Source organism: Botrytis byssoidea, assembly GCF_014898295.1.
Source record: "Botrytis byssoidea strain MUCL 94 chromosome Unknown BBYS_032, whole genome shotgun sequence".
NCBI classification, from domain to species: domain Eukaryota; kingdom Fungi; phylum Ascomycota; class Leotiomycetes; order Helotiales; family Sclerotiniaceae; genus Botrytis; species Botrytis byssoidea.
The window spans coordinates 128,379-146,350 of NW_024065873.1; the positions used below are offsets into that span (position 1 = coordinate 128,379).

Here is a 17,972-nt window from a genome sequence, read left to right on the forward strand (position 1 = left end):
GGGGATGATGTATATCTGCGATGTATCCAGATGGGTGGGTGGTATTGGATATGCTTTGATCACTCTTTACCGTATTAATTCATTCTCTTATTATTAGAAAAAAATGATTCAAATTCAATACGTTTTTGGTATCCATGAATATCTTTCATTCACTCCGCTCGGGGTTTCAAAGCGTGGTATCGATTTCGACTGCGACTGGGGGACCGTTTCGATCAAATCGATCAATCAAAGAAAAAGAGGATTTATGGAATGGAAAGTTGGAGATGGATCTTTCAAAATGACGTCAGTGTTATATCTTAAGTTTCGAATCTGGGTGCGTACCTTGAAATGATCTAACGCCGCCTTATTAATCCCAAACACTCCAAGCTCCAAGGGTTACCTCGATTTCTACTCGATGCAACTTTGAATCACTCATAACATGGCAAAACATGGCAATATGTACCTGCAATGAGAAGAAGATGACAGATTCAAAAGGCGACGGATAAATTAGGTTTTAGTGCCAAGCTTTATTTACTTGCATTTGCACATGGCTATCCGCTAATCCTCCATCCTCTACGAGTATCCTCTATTCTCCAGCTGAGGAGGGGAAGGAATACCCCAATTGATATATTGCCGATAGCAGATACTACCTAGGGAGATGCTAGATACTAGATACTACTCTGTACATGCTAGATCACCCCTCGATTGTTTAGTCTTCCTACCCACTCACTCCCCACCTACGCCCAATTCACTCGAGTGAGCACTTGCTGAAGAGGCCCATCGTGATACCTAAATACCCCATCCAGACACCCATCGTATAAATAGATATTCAAAAGGAAGAAAACAGCGACGAGTGGGCTGGGCTTCTGGAGTGTACAAAGCAGGATATCTTGCATTGTTGGTACTTCGTAGTTGATGCTGTGCAATGCCGGCTATCACGATCAATTATCAAGTGTATATAAACTTTACTTTCCCCTCCATCTTGAGTAACGATCATCTATATCTTGATTTTATTACTCGACTAATAAAAGATTCGATTCATAACCCTCATTCTGTGAGTAATTAGAAAGAATAAAATACATTTATTTTAATACCCTACCAGGTATATTCCTCCCTTCCTCCCTCCCTCTCTCTCTCTCTATCAGCTCGAGTAGACCTATCTAACTACTTGACCCTTCTCCGGGAAAGTCACTACTAGGTATCTATCAACCAAAGTACAGAGAGAGCAGCTTCTGCGCACCAACAAAGTCAACGAGCCTTTTCATACCTACCTAACTACTACCTATCACCTACTTTCACCATATATTTAAAAAGGGCTGGCTACCTCGGACCTTCTTTCCCCCCCCCCCCCCCCAAAAAAAATAAGCCAAATACTGCAAAAGCGGCATTCGCTCGATATTTGATTTTGCGTGGTTGTAGTATACCGGACCGGTCCTACTAATTAACAAAACACTCGAATCTTTTGAAGAGGTAAAAAAACTCAATTGCCGCTGCTTTGCTTAATTATTAGATGGATAAGGGAATTATTTGACTGACAGAACCAAAACTTGTTAGGCGACAAATTCCACCTCAAATCATTCTTGCAGTCTCTTTCCTATTAGATCCCACTACCCACTCAACTACCAACCACCAAGCAAATTTCACTCACTCACTCACTCATCCATCCACCATCACCACCTACCTACATTTTCTCTCAACACCGTCCTTCTTTTCTTCTAAAGATAAACTTCTGCATTCCTACAAATAATCCTCCCCCTTCAACAGTTCTCTAAAGAGATCACTTAATTCAAAATGGCTGAATTCGTAAGAGCTCAGATCTTTGGTACCACCTTTGAGATTACTTCCAGGTACGCGGGGCTCAAAGAAGTCGAACAAAATGACAAGAGATTGTCAACCACCTCCTTTGCGACTTGCAATACTGATAATTTTGTCATACAGGTACTCTGATTTACAGCCTGTGGGCATGGGCGCATTTGGTCTCGTTTGGTATGATTTCTCCTCCCATTTTTAACCCATCTCTGTGATGAAATCTTCAACTGAGGGGTAAAACAAATGCCTTTGCTCAACAAATTACTAATACTCGTCACTCGCACAGCTCTGCCAAAGATAACCTTACCGGTTCAAATGTCGCGGTTAAGAAGATTATGAAGCCTTTCAGCACACCAGTTCTCTCCAAGAGAACTTACAGAGAATTGAAATTGTTGAAACATCTCAAGCACGAGAATGTACGTTTTCATCACGATAATACAAATACACAATAATGGCTGGTCCTGGAGATACTAAAAGTTTACAGGTTATCTCACTCAGTGATATTTTCATCTCACCTCTTGAGGATATGTATGTAGCTTCCAGGAAATCGAAGAGAACTCAGGCTGATCAAAATACTAGCTACTTCGTCACCGAACTCCTTGGCACAGATTTACATCGTTTGTTGACTTCGCGACCACTCGAGAAGCAATTTATCCAATACTTCTTGTATCAAATCTTAGTAAATCATCCCGGTTTCTAATTGTACTACTCAAGTAAGAATTAAGCTAATGCTACTTTTTAGCGTGGATTGAAATATGTTCACTCTGCAGGCGTCGTTCATCGTGATCTCAAGCCCAGCAACATCCTCGTCAATGAAAACTGCGATCTCAAGATCTGCGATTTCGGTCTCGCCCGTATTCAAGATCCTCAAATGACAGGATATGTCTCTACAAGATACTACAGAGCTCCAGAGATCATGCTTACATGGCAAAAGTATGACGTGGAAGTTGATGTTTGGAGTGCAGGATGTATCTTCGCAGAGATGTTGGAAGGCAAGCCTTTGTTCCCAGGAAAGGATCACGTCAACCAATTCTCCATCATCACCGAACTTCTCGGAACTCCACCAGATGATGTTATTCACACCATTGCCAGTGAAAACGTAAGTCATTATATTATGTATGGATAACAGGACATGGCTAATTGTTTTCAGACCTTGAGATTTGTGCAATCTCTGCCCAAGCGCGAGAGACAACCCCTCGCAAGCAAGTTCACTCAAGCAGATCCATTAGGTATGCCCCTAGTATTGCATTCCATTTCATTGTGATCCTCATTGACCCGTCTTAGCTATTGATCTTCTCGAAAAGATGCTGGTATTCGACCCCAGAGCGCGAATCAAGGCAGCCGAGGGATTGGCACATGAATACCTTTCTCCTTACCACGACCCAACTGATGAGCCTGCGGCAGAGGAGAGGTTCGATTGGTCATTTAATGACGCAGACCTCCCAGTTGACACCTGGAAAATCATGATGTACGAACAACTTTTCGATTACCAGCCAAGATAGATGATGTGCGTTCAATCTGCAGAAGTCTACAGGCTATCGAGTGGATGCGACGGGCCAAGATGGTAAAGCTGACTTGGAACTTTCTGCAGGTACTCCGAGATTCTCGATTATCATAACGTCATCAACGACGCCCAAAACCTGACGGACAGTCAGTAAAAATGCATTTGTTATTTTGTTTTTCGATTGAATTTAGTTATGAAAAGGTGTTGCCTAGGTGTAACCTTTAGCATGGGATGGATACACATTATGGAAGAGCTGGCTGAGAGGAGTGCTCTCTTGTGCTTTCTGATGCAACGCGACCTCTGGCGAGAACTGGCTTTGTTTTTTCTTCGACTTCTGGCGTACATATATTACTTCACCAAGGGATGATGAGTCACGTATTTTCCGAAGTTTTTGAATTCTATAGTCCGCCTGCCTGTGGGTTTATGGATCGTGCATGGTTTGAGTGGAGTAGTGAAATCGAGAGGGGGACCTTTGCACACAGTAGATGGATGAATTTCTTTCCGCAAAAGTTGTACTTAGATGATAGGATGATACGACGAGTATGGTCATTGGCTTATTGGCGTTTAATGGGAAATAGAATAAACGAGTTACGATTTTACAATGATCGAGCTATCTTTCTAGGGGTCATTCCCTTTTGCAACGATTGGATACAAACAATCATATTGACTGTGACCTAGAGAATACGTATCTTTATTGGCTTGAAGTTCAGCTAATAAGATGCAAACTAAGCATTTCCCAAGCGTCTTCCAAGCATTCTCCAAGACACAATGATACGGTCCAAATCCAAGAAAGGCAAACAACAACACCAGAATCTAACGCAGTCTCCCATGCCCACAATTGACCTAACACAATCATGTGATGAGAACAGACTCCAAATTGGCTGTCTTCCTTATGCCTGCATGTACAGTAAGCATCGAGACAGGACGGAAGTATTGGACGATAAATTAATGGTGGAGATGCGTGGTGCGCACATAATTGCAAGGATGATGTTTTCCTGGACTTATTCGCTGGCCTTGCAGCGAGGTGGGATGGATTGGATAGGAGTGATAGGAGAGTGTGATGGGAACTGGGTAACGGTCTGGTGCTGGATTTTTTTTTTAGTATGGGTGTTTACGATTATTTCAATGGGTGGTTGATGAGTAAAAAAATTTAGTACACTTTCAGTAAAGACAGGTTTATCTTGACTAACTGCTTGCCGGTGATTCCCAACTGAATTGTTGACGACAAGAAGATATACAAGTTTGACTTGATGGGCGAGCATAGCATACTGATAAAGTTTGCGATAAACCTCTGCTCCAGCCTCATTCGGAGGCTGAGAAATTGATTCTGGAAATCTTCTCAAGAACCTTCGAACTTTTGGAAATTGCGAACTAAGGTTGGACGGACTTTTTGATAGGGATCGTCAAGGGTTAATGAATTTAACAGAGGGGTAAAAGTAAAATTGCCTAACTGCTCGGCTGGTTTATTACGCATACAGCTCACTAGGTTCGCAATATCAACACCCTGGAGAGAGCATTGGCCAGTTAATTGTAAACGGGTATCAATTTATGACAATTGGGATTCTAGTTGAGGAAAGGAGAAGGAGATTGATAGGATAAGACGGATCGAGATTGCAACGATCTATCGAAGGCTTGCGAGACGAATTGATCTAGGAGACAGAAAAGTTAACACAAGCGGAAACACAAAGTTGAAAGCTTGAAGTGAGGAATTGAGGAATATGATGTTTTGATTACGAGGACGATTACTCTTCTTTGGTCTACTCGAAACATTGAAGGCGAGAAGGATAAGCAGAAGTAATTTACTGTGGCATAGGCGGAACTAAACAATTCAGCGACGAAGATATAATATCGAAATACATACACACCTACCTATCTTTCGTCCACCCGGCTGTTGATATCCAACAGTTCTCGAGGAGGGATTTAGGGAGGTGATTTGCTGCTTTTCTTTTAGCTTTCAGCCATTAGGCCAAGAAAATCTGTGAGAGGGACTCGAGACAAAGTGCGGCTCCGGATTGGAACAACGTATCGAAAGTCGGTTCTTTATAGCTTGGGAGAGAAACTCGGAGAGGGACAAGCGCACTGGATGGAGAATATTGAGAGGAATGAGGGGAAGGAGGGGTCGTCGGCGGGGGAAAGAAAGGGGTTTGTGCCACTAGTTACGGTGGTGGACTTTCATCATGCGAGGTAAGCATTTCTGGGGGAGAGGTAGTGGGGGGATTGAGAACGAATGTGATGAACGTAAGGGTGGATGAGGCAGGGAAAACTGGCTGACATGAGTTTTGCTTAGAGGACCGGAAGTCGAATACTGGTTTGGGGCAGAAGAGGGGAGCGATCCTGCGGTGGAAAATGAATGGCCTCTATTACCATTCATGGCTTTAAGTGATGGTGCGCATGCGTAAGTTGCTTTCCTCGCATTCTGCGAACTCGAACGAAAAGATTTGGAACTGACGGGTAATTGAAATGGCAGATCAACAGAAGATTTCTCCTATTTTACTCTTCTACGACCCGCGCGCGGAGATCTACCTCCAACATCCCTCTTCGGTATCTCTTGCACACAACAAATGGACGCCTCGATATTGATCAATCGCCCCGCGGAAGTCACACGATCGACAGTACAAAAGGCTGTGGTTGTGATTGCAGATTCTCCGCAATTTTTTGGAATGTTGAGGGAGAGATTGGGAGTTGTTACAAAAGCATGGTTTGCACAACGAGAGTTCACAGATACAGAGATATTGAAGAGGTTTCAAGAAAGTCTGGCGGAGGAAAAAAGTCGAGGAGAATTGGGGGACAGGGAAGAGTATCTAGGAATGAGTTTGAGGGAGTTGGTTAAGGAGTTTAAATGGCAAACTTTGGTGCTTTTCAAGTGTTGTTTGTTGCAACCGAAGGTAATTCCCTCTCTCCTGGCGATTCATGGTGGGTTTTAACTTGAGAGTAGATGTTATTTTTCGGTTCGAGGTGCGAGAGATTGTGCATGATGCAGTTCTCACTTATATCTCTCATACCGGGTCTGATACGGAACTTACAAGATTGTGCGGATCCGGAATTGGATGATTATAGGAAAAACCTTGTGAAACCGACGAGTTTGAAAACTAGCGATAGGACTTCATTGCTGAATTACATGGGATTGCCTTTGCAAATATTCGGCAAGGTAAATATCGATTTTCAAAAGTATATGAAAATTTTTACTAATTGTACATTTAGGGAAGTCTTTTTGGCCCCTATACCCCTTTACAGCAACTTGATATATTAGCGGACTACGGCACAAAATCGTATATTGTTGGATCAACAAATTCTTTACTTTTACAACAGAGAGATCGATATAGCGACATTCTTATTAATCTAGACGACCTTACCATTAATATCACATCCGCATCACTAAGGTCTGCACTAACACTTTCTGCGGCCGATCGACGATGGATCGATTTCATTACTCAAACTGTCAACGATACTTGGGATGAATCTAATCCAAGCCGACCTAAAACTATGGGCTATGTCGGTTCTGAAGAGTTCATCCGATTGCAGTTTGAGGAATATCTCCTCTCTTTGATATCTTCTGTCAAATGCCATAACTACCTTGTAGTCAATGCACACAACCCCAGGGTGCAACTTCCACAGGTTGAAGGCGATCCCGCTCATGATTTTAGCATGGATTGGATCGACGCGTGGACGAGGAGTGAAAACTACGAAATTTGGAATAATCACACAGATTCGCACCTTTTTGATATCGTAGAACCTAAACATCCTTGTGCAGGTGGTCTTACAATTGATGATGTCCAAAGACGTATTGCTGAACAGGTTAAGGAAATGCATCTTGATGAAAGGTTTGCGGTAGGCAAGGAAGTCCTAGGCAGAAATCTTGCAGCGGGGAAGGAAAGAGCTAGTACTGTTTTCAATAAATTGTATTCAGATATGGAAGCCTATCGGGAAAGCCAGAGAAAGAGAAACGAGGAAGCGAGAATTGCGGCTGAGAAAGCGGCAACTGCAAGTGGGGCTTCAAGTCCAGTCAGCGTAACGGGATTTAATGAACCAAAGACCCCTTCGGTGCAGAGTAGAGCGGGTGCATATATTGGGAGTTGGGGTACGTGGATGGGAGAGAAAAGGAGAACTGGATGGGGAAGAAGCTCGGGGAGTCAGGAAAAGGTCCAGCAGGTTACGAATAATGGGAAGAGAAACTCCAGGGGTTTTTTTGGGAAGGAAAATATACAGGTTGTGGACACGAAAACTGGATTGGAGAGGAGTCCACTAAGTCCGAGAAGTTCCCAAGGGGGGTATTCGCCAGTGGGGGAAAGGCCGAGGACGGCGGAGAGTTTTAAAGAAAGCATCTTTGATGCGGAGGCGGAGGAGAACGGAGATGGAAAGACGGTGGTGGTAGAGAAGATTAGTGATGCGCCTGTGAGGGTCGATAGTCCGGGGCATTTGTCGGGGTTGCATAAGGGGGCGACAGACCATGATGATAGTGACGATAGCGGTGAAGAGGAGAAGAAGACGGCCAAACCAACGCCCGTGTCTGTCGAACCAAATGTGTGGAACGACGAAGGAAATCGGGAATCAGATGAAGATAAACATGAGAGGGCAGAGAGAGTAGCACAGGCCATGCAGGAGGCGGTTGATTCTTCTATTCATTCGTAGGAATTTTATGGCTGATAGAACAGGTGGTGGTGTACTTTGGACTTTCATTTTTTTTCTTTTTCCTTCTTCTTTTGGATTGGATTGATTGATGACTTAGCGAAGTTTTTGTGCTGAGATATAAGATACAAAGAGGGGAGATCACGGGTGGAATGAGTGTTTTTGAATGGAGTGAGATGGGTGAACTGGATTGGAATTGGAATTGGATTGGGTAGGGAAAATTCAGGAATCGCAGGATCATACATACCACTTATCGTATTACCGCATATACAATACACGTATACATACATACAATGGAATATATTTAATGTTATTAGATTGCTTGCCCTCTTTTGGTAGCGAGTACATTGTTAAACAGGAACGGCATGCTACGACTAAGTCTATCTCATCCCAACTCCCACTCTCAACTCTCCTCTAAAACGGGCCCCTGATCTCCATACAAGGGATCCCGATCAAACCATTCCAAATCAGCAATTCCCCGAATCTTCTCCTCTTCTCCAGAACTTCCATCCCCGTAGCACATATCCCATGTTTTACCTTTGGGATAAGAACCGATCATTTGGAAATCACCGGTGAGGTCCTCGAGGAGGTGGTGAGATATACCAGCGGGGATTATTATGACGTCGCCGAATTTTACGGTAGCTTGGATCTTGGAGGAGGGGGTGTGAGTTGGGGTGCTGAAACCTTGGGAGGAAGGGAGGTTAGTGGATGTGTGGGAAGGGGAGAGGGGAGGAGGAGGGGGGTGGTTACATAATCTTGCACTTCCGGAAAATATACAAAGAACCTCGTGGGTGCTGCTGTGGAAATGAGGGTGTGTGTACATGGTGTAGCGCCAGTGAGGAATGACGATATTGAGGGATTTGAGGTGGGACTCGATGAGGGAGGGGGGAGTGGAGGGGGGGATGCAGAAATGATAGATTAGGAGGGGGTGGGAGGGGTGAGGGTGGGGATGGATGGGGATGTGATGGCGGGTTATGGTTAGATTTATGAGGGGGGTGAGCTCGAGAGGGAGGTGCATCTTTTTTTTTTTTGAGAATTGAAAAGGGGTAGCTTGTGAGAGAGGAGCGGGCAAAGATGGATATGTTAGGTGGTGGATGAAGATCTTAATGTATTCAGTTGAGTAGCCCAGCAGATAGAGGACTTGGTGATGGAACGAGACAAATAAAGTGTGACAAAAACCAGGCGAATAATTGACTTTGCTTGCTTGAGGACTAGTATCTAGGTAATAGCAATGATGTCACTCTCGTTAAAGAAATTACAAATGAGTAATACATTGGATCTACTATCTATACCTACCTACCTAGGTACTAAACCAAAACAATATCTGAGGTAGAATTGAGATATTAGAAGATATCTACTCAGCAAAAGAAAACACTGACTGATGTAGAAGGGATGTGAAGATTTCTCTAGTAGTTCATCTGAATGCCTACCTACTCGGGCTCGAGTGGGCTTTGGGATGAGGGGTAAAAGGAGGGGTCTGCTAATTTTGATAGGTATGTCATATTGTACTAAATCCTTGAACTTTCGGGATATTCAGTAAAACTTTGTATATATTTATGAAAAGCTTGCTTCCTTTGAAGTTTCTAAGAATAGTAGATGCTATGTAATGTTGTGAATTGATGAAGTTGCTTGCTATGTATTGATTGTGTTATGTCTAATTAACTACCAGTACATCAATCTGTCAGTTTGCTTAGTCAACATTCTTATCGGTTATCAAGACCTTTGAAGTCTCGGACTTCGGGAGCTTTATCAATACAGAGTACAATTTGGCGCTTCGAATCTTAAACTCCTGGCTGTTTTTGACGCCTGCCGTAACTCCATAACCCTGTGTTTGGCGGTAAAATTCTTATAACCTGAGGCATCTTTGCATACTGCGTATAGAAAGTGCACGGCAGCCTGCTATCATACAACTGAATCACGAATTCATCCTTACTCAAGACTTCAAGGAAAAAGGGAAAAGGGAAACTTCGTACACATTCACCCTTTTAACATCTACTCATATATTCTATTGGAAAGATTTAAGAGATCTGACCGTATATTATTGTACGGGTTCAACTTTCTAGCGTGTTCTTTCCCTCTAGTTCACATTGTGGGCAGTATACCCTTTAATAAATATCCTCTGCATCATCTTTCCAACACAACCACTTCAATTTACAACACTCTCACCACAATCACAACCTCAACCTCGACTTTCACTTCCACCTTGACAACTTCCAGGATCTGGAGAACCTTTTGCATCGTATTCTGTGATTTGTCACAAAGGTGCTCATCTGATCATCTCCATTTTCATAATCTTACTTACAGTCCCGAACCTACATTCCTTCAAGCTGCTGGCTCAAATCCATCAGTTCCTTATATCAGTTTGAACCCATTTCAAAACATACGATCTTTTCTCTTTACCACTTCCATTGAACTTTACTCAAGATGACGGTCGCTACCAGGACGGTAGTCGTTATGCCTCCTGTCCCCAATCGGGAGGACTTAGATGCGACGTTCGTACTGGATCTTTTCTCTCTGCCACCTTCCCCTTCGACCTTGCTTGATTCAATATGCTAATTACAAATTTCTGCGATTTAGATGGAAATATCTCGAGGCTGGAGTCTCAAAGGTCATGTTACAATTGGCAGATGGTGTCGATATGAATACTGTAGGTGCCACTCCATCTCTCTTCAGCTCTTATGCGCAATTACTGATTTGCTTTCTATCTATAGTATATGGGTGTATACACGTGCGTATTCCAAACACACATTGGCAGCATCATCTAACCCGGAATAGAGCTGTGCATAATTTCTGTACATCACAAAAGGCAGTCAGCAACCATGGCCCAGGAGTGATCGGAGGTGCGCATCGAGGAGGTGAGACCTTTTTCCAATCCAAATTTTAACACATATATACTGATTCTATATTTACAGCACACCTTCTCGGTGAAGATCTATACAAAAACCTCATCAAATACCTAACACAATATCTCAAGGAACTCGTTCTCGCCTCTAAGACACATAGCGACGAAGCTCTCCTTAGTTTCTATATTCGGGAATGGGATAGATACACGACAGCAGCAAAATATGTCAACCACTTGTTCCGATACCTTAATCGTCATTGGGTAAAGCGAGAAATGGACGAAGGAAAAAAGAACATTTACGATGTTTACACTCTACACCTTGTTCAATGGAGAGAAACTCTGTTCACAGCTGTCCACTCAAAGGTTATGGATGCTGTTCTCAAGATGGTTGAGAGGCAAAGAAATGGCGAGACTATCGAGCATAACCAGATCAAGGCCATTGTTGATTCTTTTGTATCACTTGGGTTGGATGAATCGGATCCTACTAAATCGACCCTCGATGTTTACCGTTTCCACTTTGAGAAGCCATTCTTAGAAGCTACCGAAGCCTTTTACAGAACCGAATCAAAAGAATTTGTCGCGGAAAATAGCATAGTAGAATACATGAAGAAGGCTGAAATTCGATTGGCAGAAGAGGAAGAGCGAGTTAGAATGTATCTGCACCAGGATATTATCATTCCATTGAAGAAAGCCTGCAACACTGCTCTTATTGCAGACCACTCCGTACTTCTTCGAGACGAGTTTCAGGTTCTTTTGGATAATGATCGATATGACGATATGGCACGCATGTACAACTTGCTGGCAAGAATTCCAGATGGTCTTGAACCACTCCGTACCAGATTCGAGGCTCATGTTCGCAACGCCGGTCTTGCATCAGTAGCAAAAGTCGCTAGTGAGGGTGATAAGCTCGAACCTAAGGTTTATGTGGATGCTCTTCTCGAGATCCACACACAATATTCAAGTCTTGTAAAACAAGCATTCAAGGATGAGCCTGAGTTTACTAGGTCTCTTGATAATGCATGCAAGGAGTTTGTGAACCGCAATAAAGTCTGCAAATCTGGGTCAAACAAATCCCCTGAATTGCTCGCCAAATATGCCGATTCGTTATTGAAGAAGAGTGCCAGTGGAGCTGAGGAGAGTGATATCGAGAACTCTCTTACTCAAATCATGACAGTCTTCAAGTATATTGAAGACAAAGATGTGTTCCAGAAGTTCTACTCGCGTATGCTTGCTCGCAGATTGGTCCACACCAGTTCGTCATCAGATGATGCAGAGACAAGCATGATCAGCAAGTTGAAGGAAGCATGTGGATTCGAATATACCAACAAGCTTCAACGTATGTTCCAGGACATTCAAATCTCGAAGGATCTGAACAGCGGCTTTAAGGAATTTGAGGGAGGAATCTTTACTGGAGGCGAAGAAAAGCCAATCGATGCTAGCTACTCAATTCTGGGCACGGGTATGTGGCCCTTGAATCCACCAAATACAGATTTCACCCCACCAGTGGAGATTTCCAAGGCCTATGAGCGTTTCCAAAATTTCTACAACCAGAAGCACAGTGGTAGAAAACTCACGTGGCTTTGGCAATTGTGCAAGGGTGAAATCAAGGCCAACTATTGTAAAAACCAAAAGACTCCATATACTTTCCAGGTTTCGACTTATCAAATGGCCATCCTTTTGTTGTTTAACGAGAGTGACAAGAACAGCTATGAAGATATCGCCAAGGCAACTCAGTTACAGGCTGATATCCTTGATCCCACCCTTGGTATTTTCTTGAAATCCAAGGTCCTCACTATGACTCCAGCAGACGACAAGCCAGGACCTGGCAAAACCTTCAACTTGAATTATGATTTCAAGAGCAAGAAGATTCGTGTCAATCTTAATATCGCTATCAAGTCGGAGCAAAAGCAAGAGGTTGATGAGACTCACAAGACTATTGAGGAAGACAGGAAGTTGCTCATGCAGGTATGTAGAAATCACTTATGTAGTGCAGATGAACTCCCACTAACCTCTCTTTTAGTCTGCCATTGTTCGTATCATGAAGGCACGAAAGAAGATGAAGCACAGCGTTCTTGTTGCCGAAACCATCAGTCAGATTCGCACCCGATTCTCACCAAAGGTTCCAGATATCAAGAAGTGTATTGATATCTTGCTGGAGAAAGAATACCTAGAGCGACTCGATGATGATGAGCTCGGGTACCTTGCATGATCCATAAACTTTTTTATTTGACAGAATCTCTTGCATTAGGGGTTCACGATGGATGACCTTTTATGAATTGGCGGCTTATTGAAGTTGGTTATAAGAGTTACCAGCCCATACTTAAGATTTGGGGAGAGGAACTGGTAGTAATTACCTGCTGGCCATCCTTTTATCATAGTCAATGGATGAAGGGGCGATAATCAGGCGTATTGATGCATATTTTTTATCGTTTTCATTCGTTGTGTTACTGGTGCCACTCTTGACCAATTCTTTGGGACATATCTGGGAGGGAGGGAGGAGTTGCGAGAAAGCTATTGGTTGTTTGTTGTGGAAACACAGTCATGTGTTTTACAATCAAGGTTTCTTTTTTTTGTCTTTTTCTTTTTTTGATACCGCGGATACCTAACTCACAACTTCGCACATCACTTCAAGAAGATTTAGTTCTCTAGACGAGAAGGAGATACTTATATGGGATGGGCCGGTGATGGGACATGGGAGGGAGTGGAGATGGGAAAGAAGTTAAGGGGAAATAAAGGGCAGAATGTAGCATATCGCAATTGGTCATTGGGTGCATATCATGACTAAAATGAATGAATGGCTTGAGGATTGGATGTGATGTGATGGTGAATGGGCGGGCGGGCTTGATCATAATTGGGATGGAAAATCAAGTACGGCTAAGTAAGGAAGCATAAATGGGAAAAATTGAGCCGGCATAGAAGTGTGCATGAATAAATGATGCAGGTGTTTAGAGTAAAAGAAAACATCAGTCAGCGAGTTGCAGCGAGAACCAGTCAATGTTACCTACCTATCTATATATAGTACTTCTTGGGTGTTTAATGAGTAGGTTTGTGAGTGGAATGTGAATGGATGCCTTGATGAATGATATAGGTGCTTGAGTCTTTTGTGGTTTGCATGGTGGGGAGTGGAGGTAAGAGGGTGAAGGGATGTGCTAAATCGTGGAATTACAGTGTTATTTTTGTGTGAAGGCCTTTTGGGGGAGTACCTAGTTACGGGGTTGTTGAGTGGTTTGGAAAGAAGGTGAGAAGAGGGAAGGAGAAGGAGGGAGAGGATGAGTGGGTGGAGGGAGGGAGGGGGAGAAGGAGAAGGTAGGATTTCTAATTGTAGGATTCTAGCTTGGGAGGGGGAGGGTAGGGGGTTGGAAGGTGGCGGGGTAGTGGGGGAGTAGGGGGGGGGGGAGAATGGGGAGGAGAATGGGGAGGAAGAGTATTAATCTGGGATGAATGGGGAGGAAGAGTATTAATCTGGGATAAATGGGGTAGGGGGGGGGTAAGTCAAGGTAAGGTGAAAAAGCTGGGGTTGTGTAGGATGGGGTGGGATGGGATATGAGTCTTTTTTGATAGTGTGGGAACGGGACGAAGTTGGTGAGATCTTAAACTTGAACTTGGATGAAGGTTGGTGATGGGTGATGGGTGATGGGTGATGGGTGATGGGTGATGGGTGATGGGTGATGAATGAGGATGTAAGTATTAGGGGCTTGGGTTGGGGGGGGGGGGAGCTTAGAGTATAGATTGGTAGGTTGGCATGCTTGTGAATGCCATATAGCCAGAGGAGGAAAAACGGAATGAGATGAGATGAGAGGAGAGAAGAGAGATGTGTGGGAGGTAGATATTGGTTTGGGTCAGGGTGAGAGTGAGGGTAAGTAACGGATTAGCAAATAAGGTCGAAGGAGGGATTCAAGATGGATATGGTATGTCAAGTAGGTTTATGAAATTGGAGATTTGTAGAGGAGAAGCAGTGGTATAAAGCCGAAGCTGAATGGGAAGGAAAGCGAAGGGAAGGGAAGAGAAGAGATGGTACAGAGATATTTATGTGGAGTGATCGAATGATTTCCTGGTAGATGAGTCTGGTTTACTAATTTGGGGTTATGGTTGGAAGATGTATCTGTGATTCCTGTGAGTTCCTAGGTATCGGAGGTATTGGAGGCAAGTAAGGAGAAAGGTTTTGTTTGTGGGGAATTTGAATGGGTTAGATGTGTATGTTGGTCTGGATTATTTCTTCGGTTGGGAGGAGAGAAGAGGAGAGGAGAGGGGGGGGAGAGAAGATGGGGATATGGGGATATGGGGATGTAGGTAGGTAGGTGGGTGGGTACATAGGTAGACATATCATGTAGAGTATTTTATGTAGGGTTTCTTGATGTGATGTAATATCTAGTTTGTGAGTTTTCGGAGGGGAAAAAAGGGTTTAAGAGGAGTTGAGTTGAGATGAGATGAGATGGGGAGATGAGGATTTATGATTATACTATGTAAGTAAGTAAAGCAGGTGGGTATTTTTATTGAGGTTATGAGATGAGATAGGGGAATCGGATTTATGATGACGATGGCATAGCTAGCTAGCTAGCTAGATAGGTATAGATATATGCATGCATGTATGTTTGTTTTATCAATTAGATGATTATTTGGGATTTGTGATCTCATTTGAAATTTTCTTCTTTTTCTTCTCTTTTCTTTTCTTTGTTCCTTGAAAGCACTATATGTATATATATAGTTATATATAAAGATTCTAAATGTTTAAGTGTGTGTGTGTGTGTATATATCAAAGTATCATCTAGGTAGTAAGATTACACACCTTACTCTCAGAATCAGATCATAGCTATCCACTTAGCTAGTTACCGCTATACCGGTATAGATCGAATCATTACTCCCACTACCTACCCACCACGCATACAGCCTCACGAATCCACACGCAAAGAAATCAAGTGCATCCAATACCTAATTATAATATGATAATATAAATCAGGATATCCCTTGCACCAGCATCGTCTACGCAGTCAGAGCCAAAAAGTTCCGCCTCGACGTCAAAGCGTTCGTAACCTTAGCACGGTACCGAGATGAAAGTGTCAGGGGATGGTGGACGCTAGAGACGGCTGGATACGACAAGCGAGGAGAGTTTCGCGTGGCACTGGGATTGGGGGGGGATGGGTGTGAGAGGTTAGGTTAGGTTGGTCAGGGGAGGGGAATGGGAATGGTGAGTGAGGTGAAAGGTGGAATGGAAAGGATAGGTGGAGGGGTGGTTGCTATAAATACATCGATTAGGGAAACAGAGGAAATGAATGAATGAATAGGGTTTGGGTGTTATGGTGTGATTGTGATTGTGATTGTGGTTTGGGTGGTGAGGTGAGGTAAGGTAAGGTGATGTGATACGATGTGAGGTTAAGTGAAGTTGTTGTGGAGTAGGGGGGATGGTGTGGTATGGTATGAGATTTGATGAGATGGGGATGGACATGTGGATTGGATGCGGATGTTGATGAAGTAAGTGATGTTGTGGAAGCGCGGTTTCTTTTGTTGGAAATGGCTGAATGGGCCGTGAAGGAGTAAACGCCGTGTCATGTCGTGTCGTGTCGTATTGTATTCGTGTTGTGGAGGCGGAAGAGGCGTTTGGGAGGCGAGAGTTGGGTGTACGTAAGTAATCTTTCATTTTTGTTTCCTTGCATCTATTTATTTATTTATATAATAAGATAGATAAAGTGAATGCGAGGCCCGAGAGAATGGATGTGAGTTTGAATTGATTGTGATTGTGATTGTGACTGTGATTATTCTAGATTTGGGATAGTGAGTGAGTATATTTGATTGAGATGAATATTGAATTCTTGAGAGGTACTGTACCTTATTTGCATAGGTAGGTATGAATAGAGTAAGTGATTGATTGAATGAATGATTGATTGTCTTACGAGGACCTTATTAAACTATGTATGTAGTATTGTATTTACTACTTAACTATTTACCACTTACTACTTGTATATACTTATAAATACATGTGGCGATTAATAACCATCTCTTGATCTGGTCTTCACACGTGGATAAATGGCGATGAACAGATGTGCAATAAGGGGATTGATTCGATTCGATCCGATTCGATCCGAATCCGAATCTGTATCTGAATCTGAATCTGAATCTCCTTGAAGGGTTCTGGTGGTCGGTCATACAAGACAAGACACGACAAGAAATGTGAAAGAGAAAGTGAATCCCGAGTTTCATGAAACCGACGTTTAGTTTTACATTCATGCTTTCTCCTTGGGTCTAGTGGTAATTAGAGAAGAAAGGAGGTAGAGGACCCTTTATATTAGATACCTACTCCGTAGATTATTAATTATCCCATGTTTTCCCATGTCCATGTTTGAGAGGAAATGAAATTGAATTGACATGAAATCAAATGCATAATAATGATCCCTATTTCCCTCAAACCCTCACACAGTTAGGGATAAATGATGATGAACACTTTAGGTTGCGAGTAAAGTGGAAACCATCACCAAGTGGATTGGGGTAACTTGGGTCGATGGAGGATATTTGGGTAAAATTGGGTCGAGATTTGCTAAGAGAGGAAGATCAATTGAGAAGCTTGGGGCGGTTGGTGGGTGATGAGGTATTGCGGCCACGAGGGTGATGGGGTTTCGAAGCGTGGGAGAAGAAGGAAGAAGGAGAGGGAGAAGGAGAAGGAGAGGGAGAGTTGATGGTAGAGATTGAGGTTAGGTATTATACATTTATAGATTTATGGATGTATATGGATTTATGGATTTATGGATTTATGGATTTATGGATTTATGGATTTATGGATTTATTATGAATGGTTTTGATTTACGAGTAGATGAGATCTAGATAGATCCCCTACTTGGGTAGAGATGTTTTGGTTGAGGGGTTAGAATACTGATTTAGATTGATTGATTGATTTGATTTGATTTGATTTGATTTGATTTGATTGATGGATGGATGGATGGATGGATGGATGGATGGATGGATGTTGATTGATTACTAGGGAGGTGGATAGTAGGTGGGTACCTAGGTATCTATTGGTGATTATTGATCTCGTGATTATTGATCTCGTGATTATTGATCTCTACTTTGTTTATATCTAGTGGATAGATATGAGAATTGTGAAGAAAAATTGAATATATATATATATATTAGTTAACCTAGATAGAAGATATAAATATACATTCACATATACACATGCCCACATACATATGACTTACATCCGCACCGGTAGTACAACATATC

The 17,972-nt window shown here is 42.8% G+C and overlaps 4 protein-coding genes across 4 annotated transcripts; 3 read left to right on the plus strand and 1 right to left on the minus strand.

The window, feature by feature from the left end:
* Nucleotides 1-1,770: 1,770 nt before the first annotated feature.
* EAE97_010963 (uncharacterized protein) lies at nt 1,771-3,290 on the plus strand (the record flags this gene model as incomplete). The annotated part of the gene is made up of 8 exons (XM_038881478.1): nt 1,771-1,826; nt 1,918-1,965; nt 2,075-2,204; nt 2,273-2,316; nt 2,368-2,467; nt 2,531-2,887; nt 2,939-3,017; nt 3,073-3,290. The coding sequence occupies 8 exons, from the start codon at nt 1,771-1,773 to the stop codon at nt 3,288-3,290; spliced, it is 1,032 nt and encodes a 343-aa protein (XP_038727637.1).
* Nucleotides 3,291-5,375: 2,085 nt separating this feature from the next.
* EAE97_010964 (uncharacterized protein) lies at nt 5,376-7,921 on the plus strand (the record flags this gene model as incomplete). The annotated part of the gene is made up of 5 exons (XM_038881479.1): nt 5,376-5,476; nt 5,580-5,687; nt 5,760-6,177; nt 6,228-6,440; nt 6,494-7,921. The coding sequence occupies 5 exons, from the start codon at nt 5,376-5,378 to the stop codon at nt 7,919-7,921; spliced, it is 2,268 nt and encodes a 755-aa protein (XP_038727638.1).
* Nucleotides 7,922-8,321: 400 nt separating this feature from the next.
* On the minus strand, nt 8,322-8,741 carry EAE97_010965 (uncharacterized protein; the record flags this gene model as incomplete). Its single annotated transcript, XM_038881480.1, has 2 exons — nt 8,322-8,602; nt 8,669-8,741. 2 exons carry the CDS (start codon nt 8,739-8,741, stop codon nt 8,322-8,324), a joined length of 354 nt encoding a protein of 117 aa, XP_038727639.1.
* Nucleotides 8,742-10,342: 1,601 nt separating this feature from the next.
* Nucleotides 10,343-12,969, plus strand: EAE97_010966 (uncharacterized protein; the record flags this gene model as incomplete). Its single annotated transcript, XM_038881481.1, has 6 exons — nt 10,343-10,410; nt 10,496-10,565; nt 10,630-10,646; nt 10,694-10,773; nt 10,831-12,725; nt 12,781-12,969. The coding sequence occupies 6 exons, from the start codon at nt 10,343-10,345 to the stop codon at nt 12,967-12,969; spliced, it is 2,319 nt and encodes a 772-aa protein (XP_038727640.1).
* Between the last annotated feature and the right edge of the window lie 5,003 nt (nt 12,970-17,972).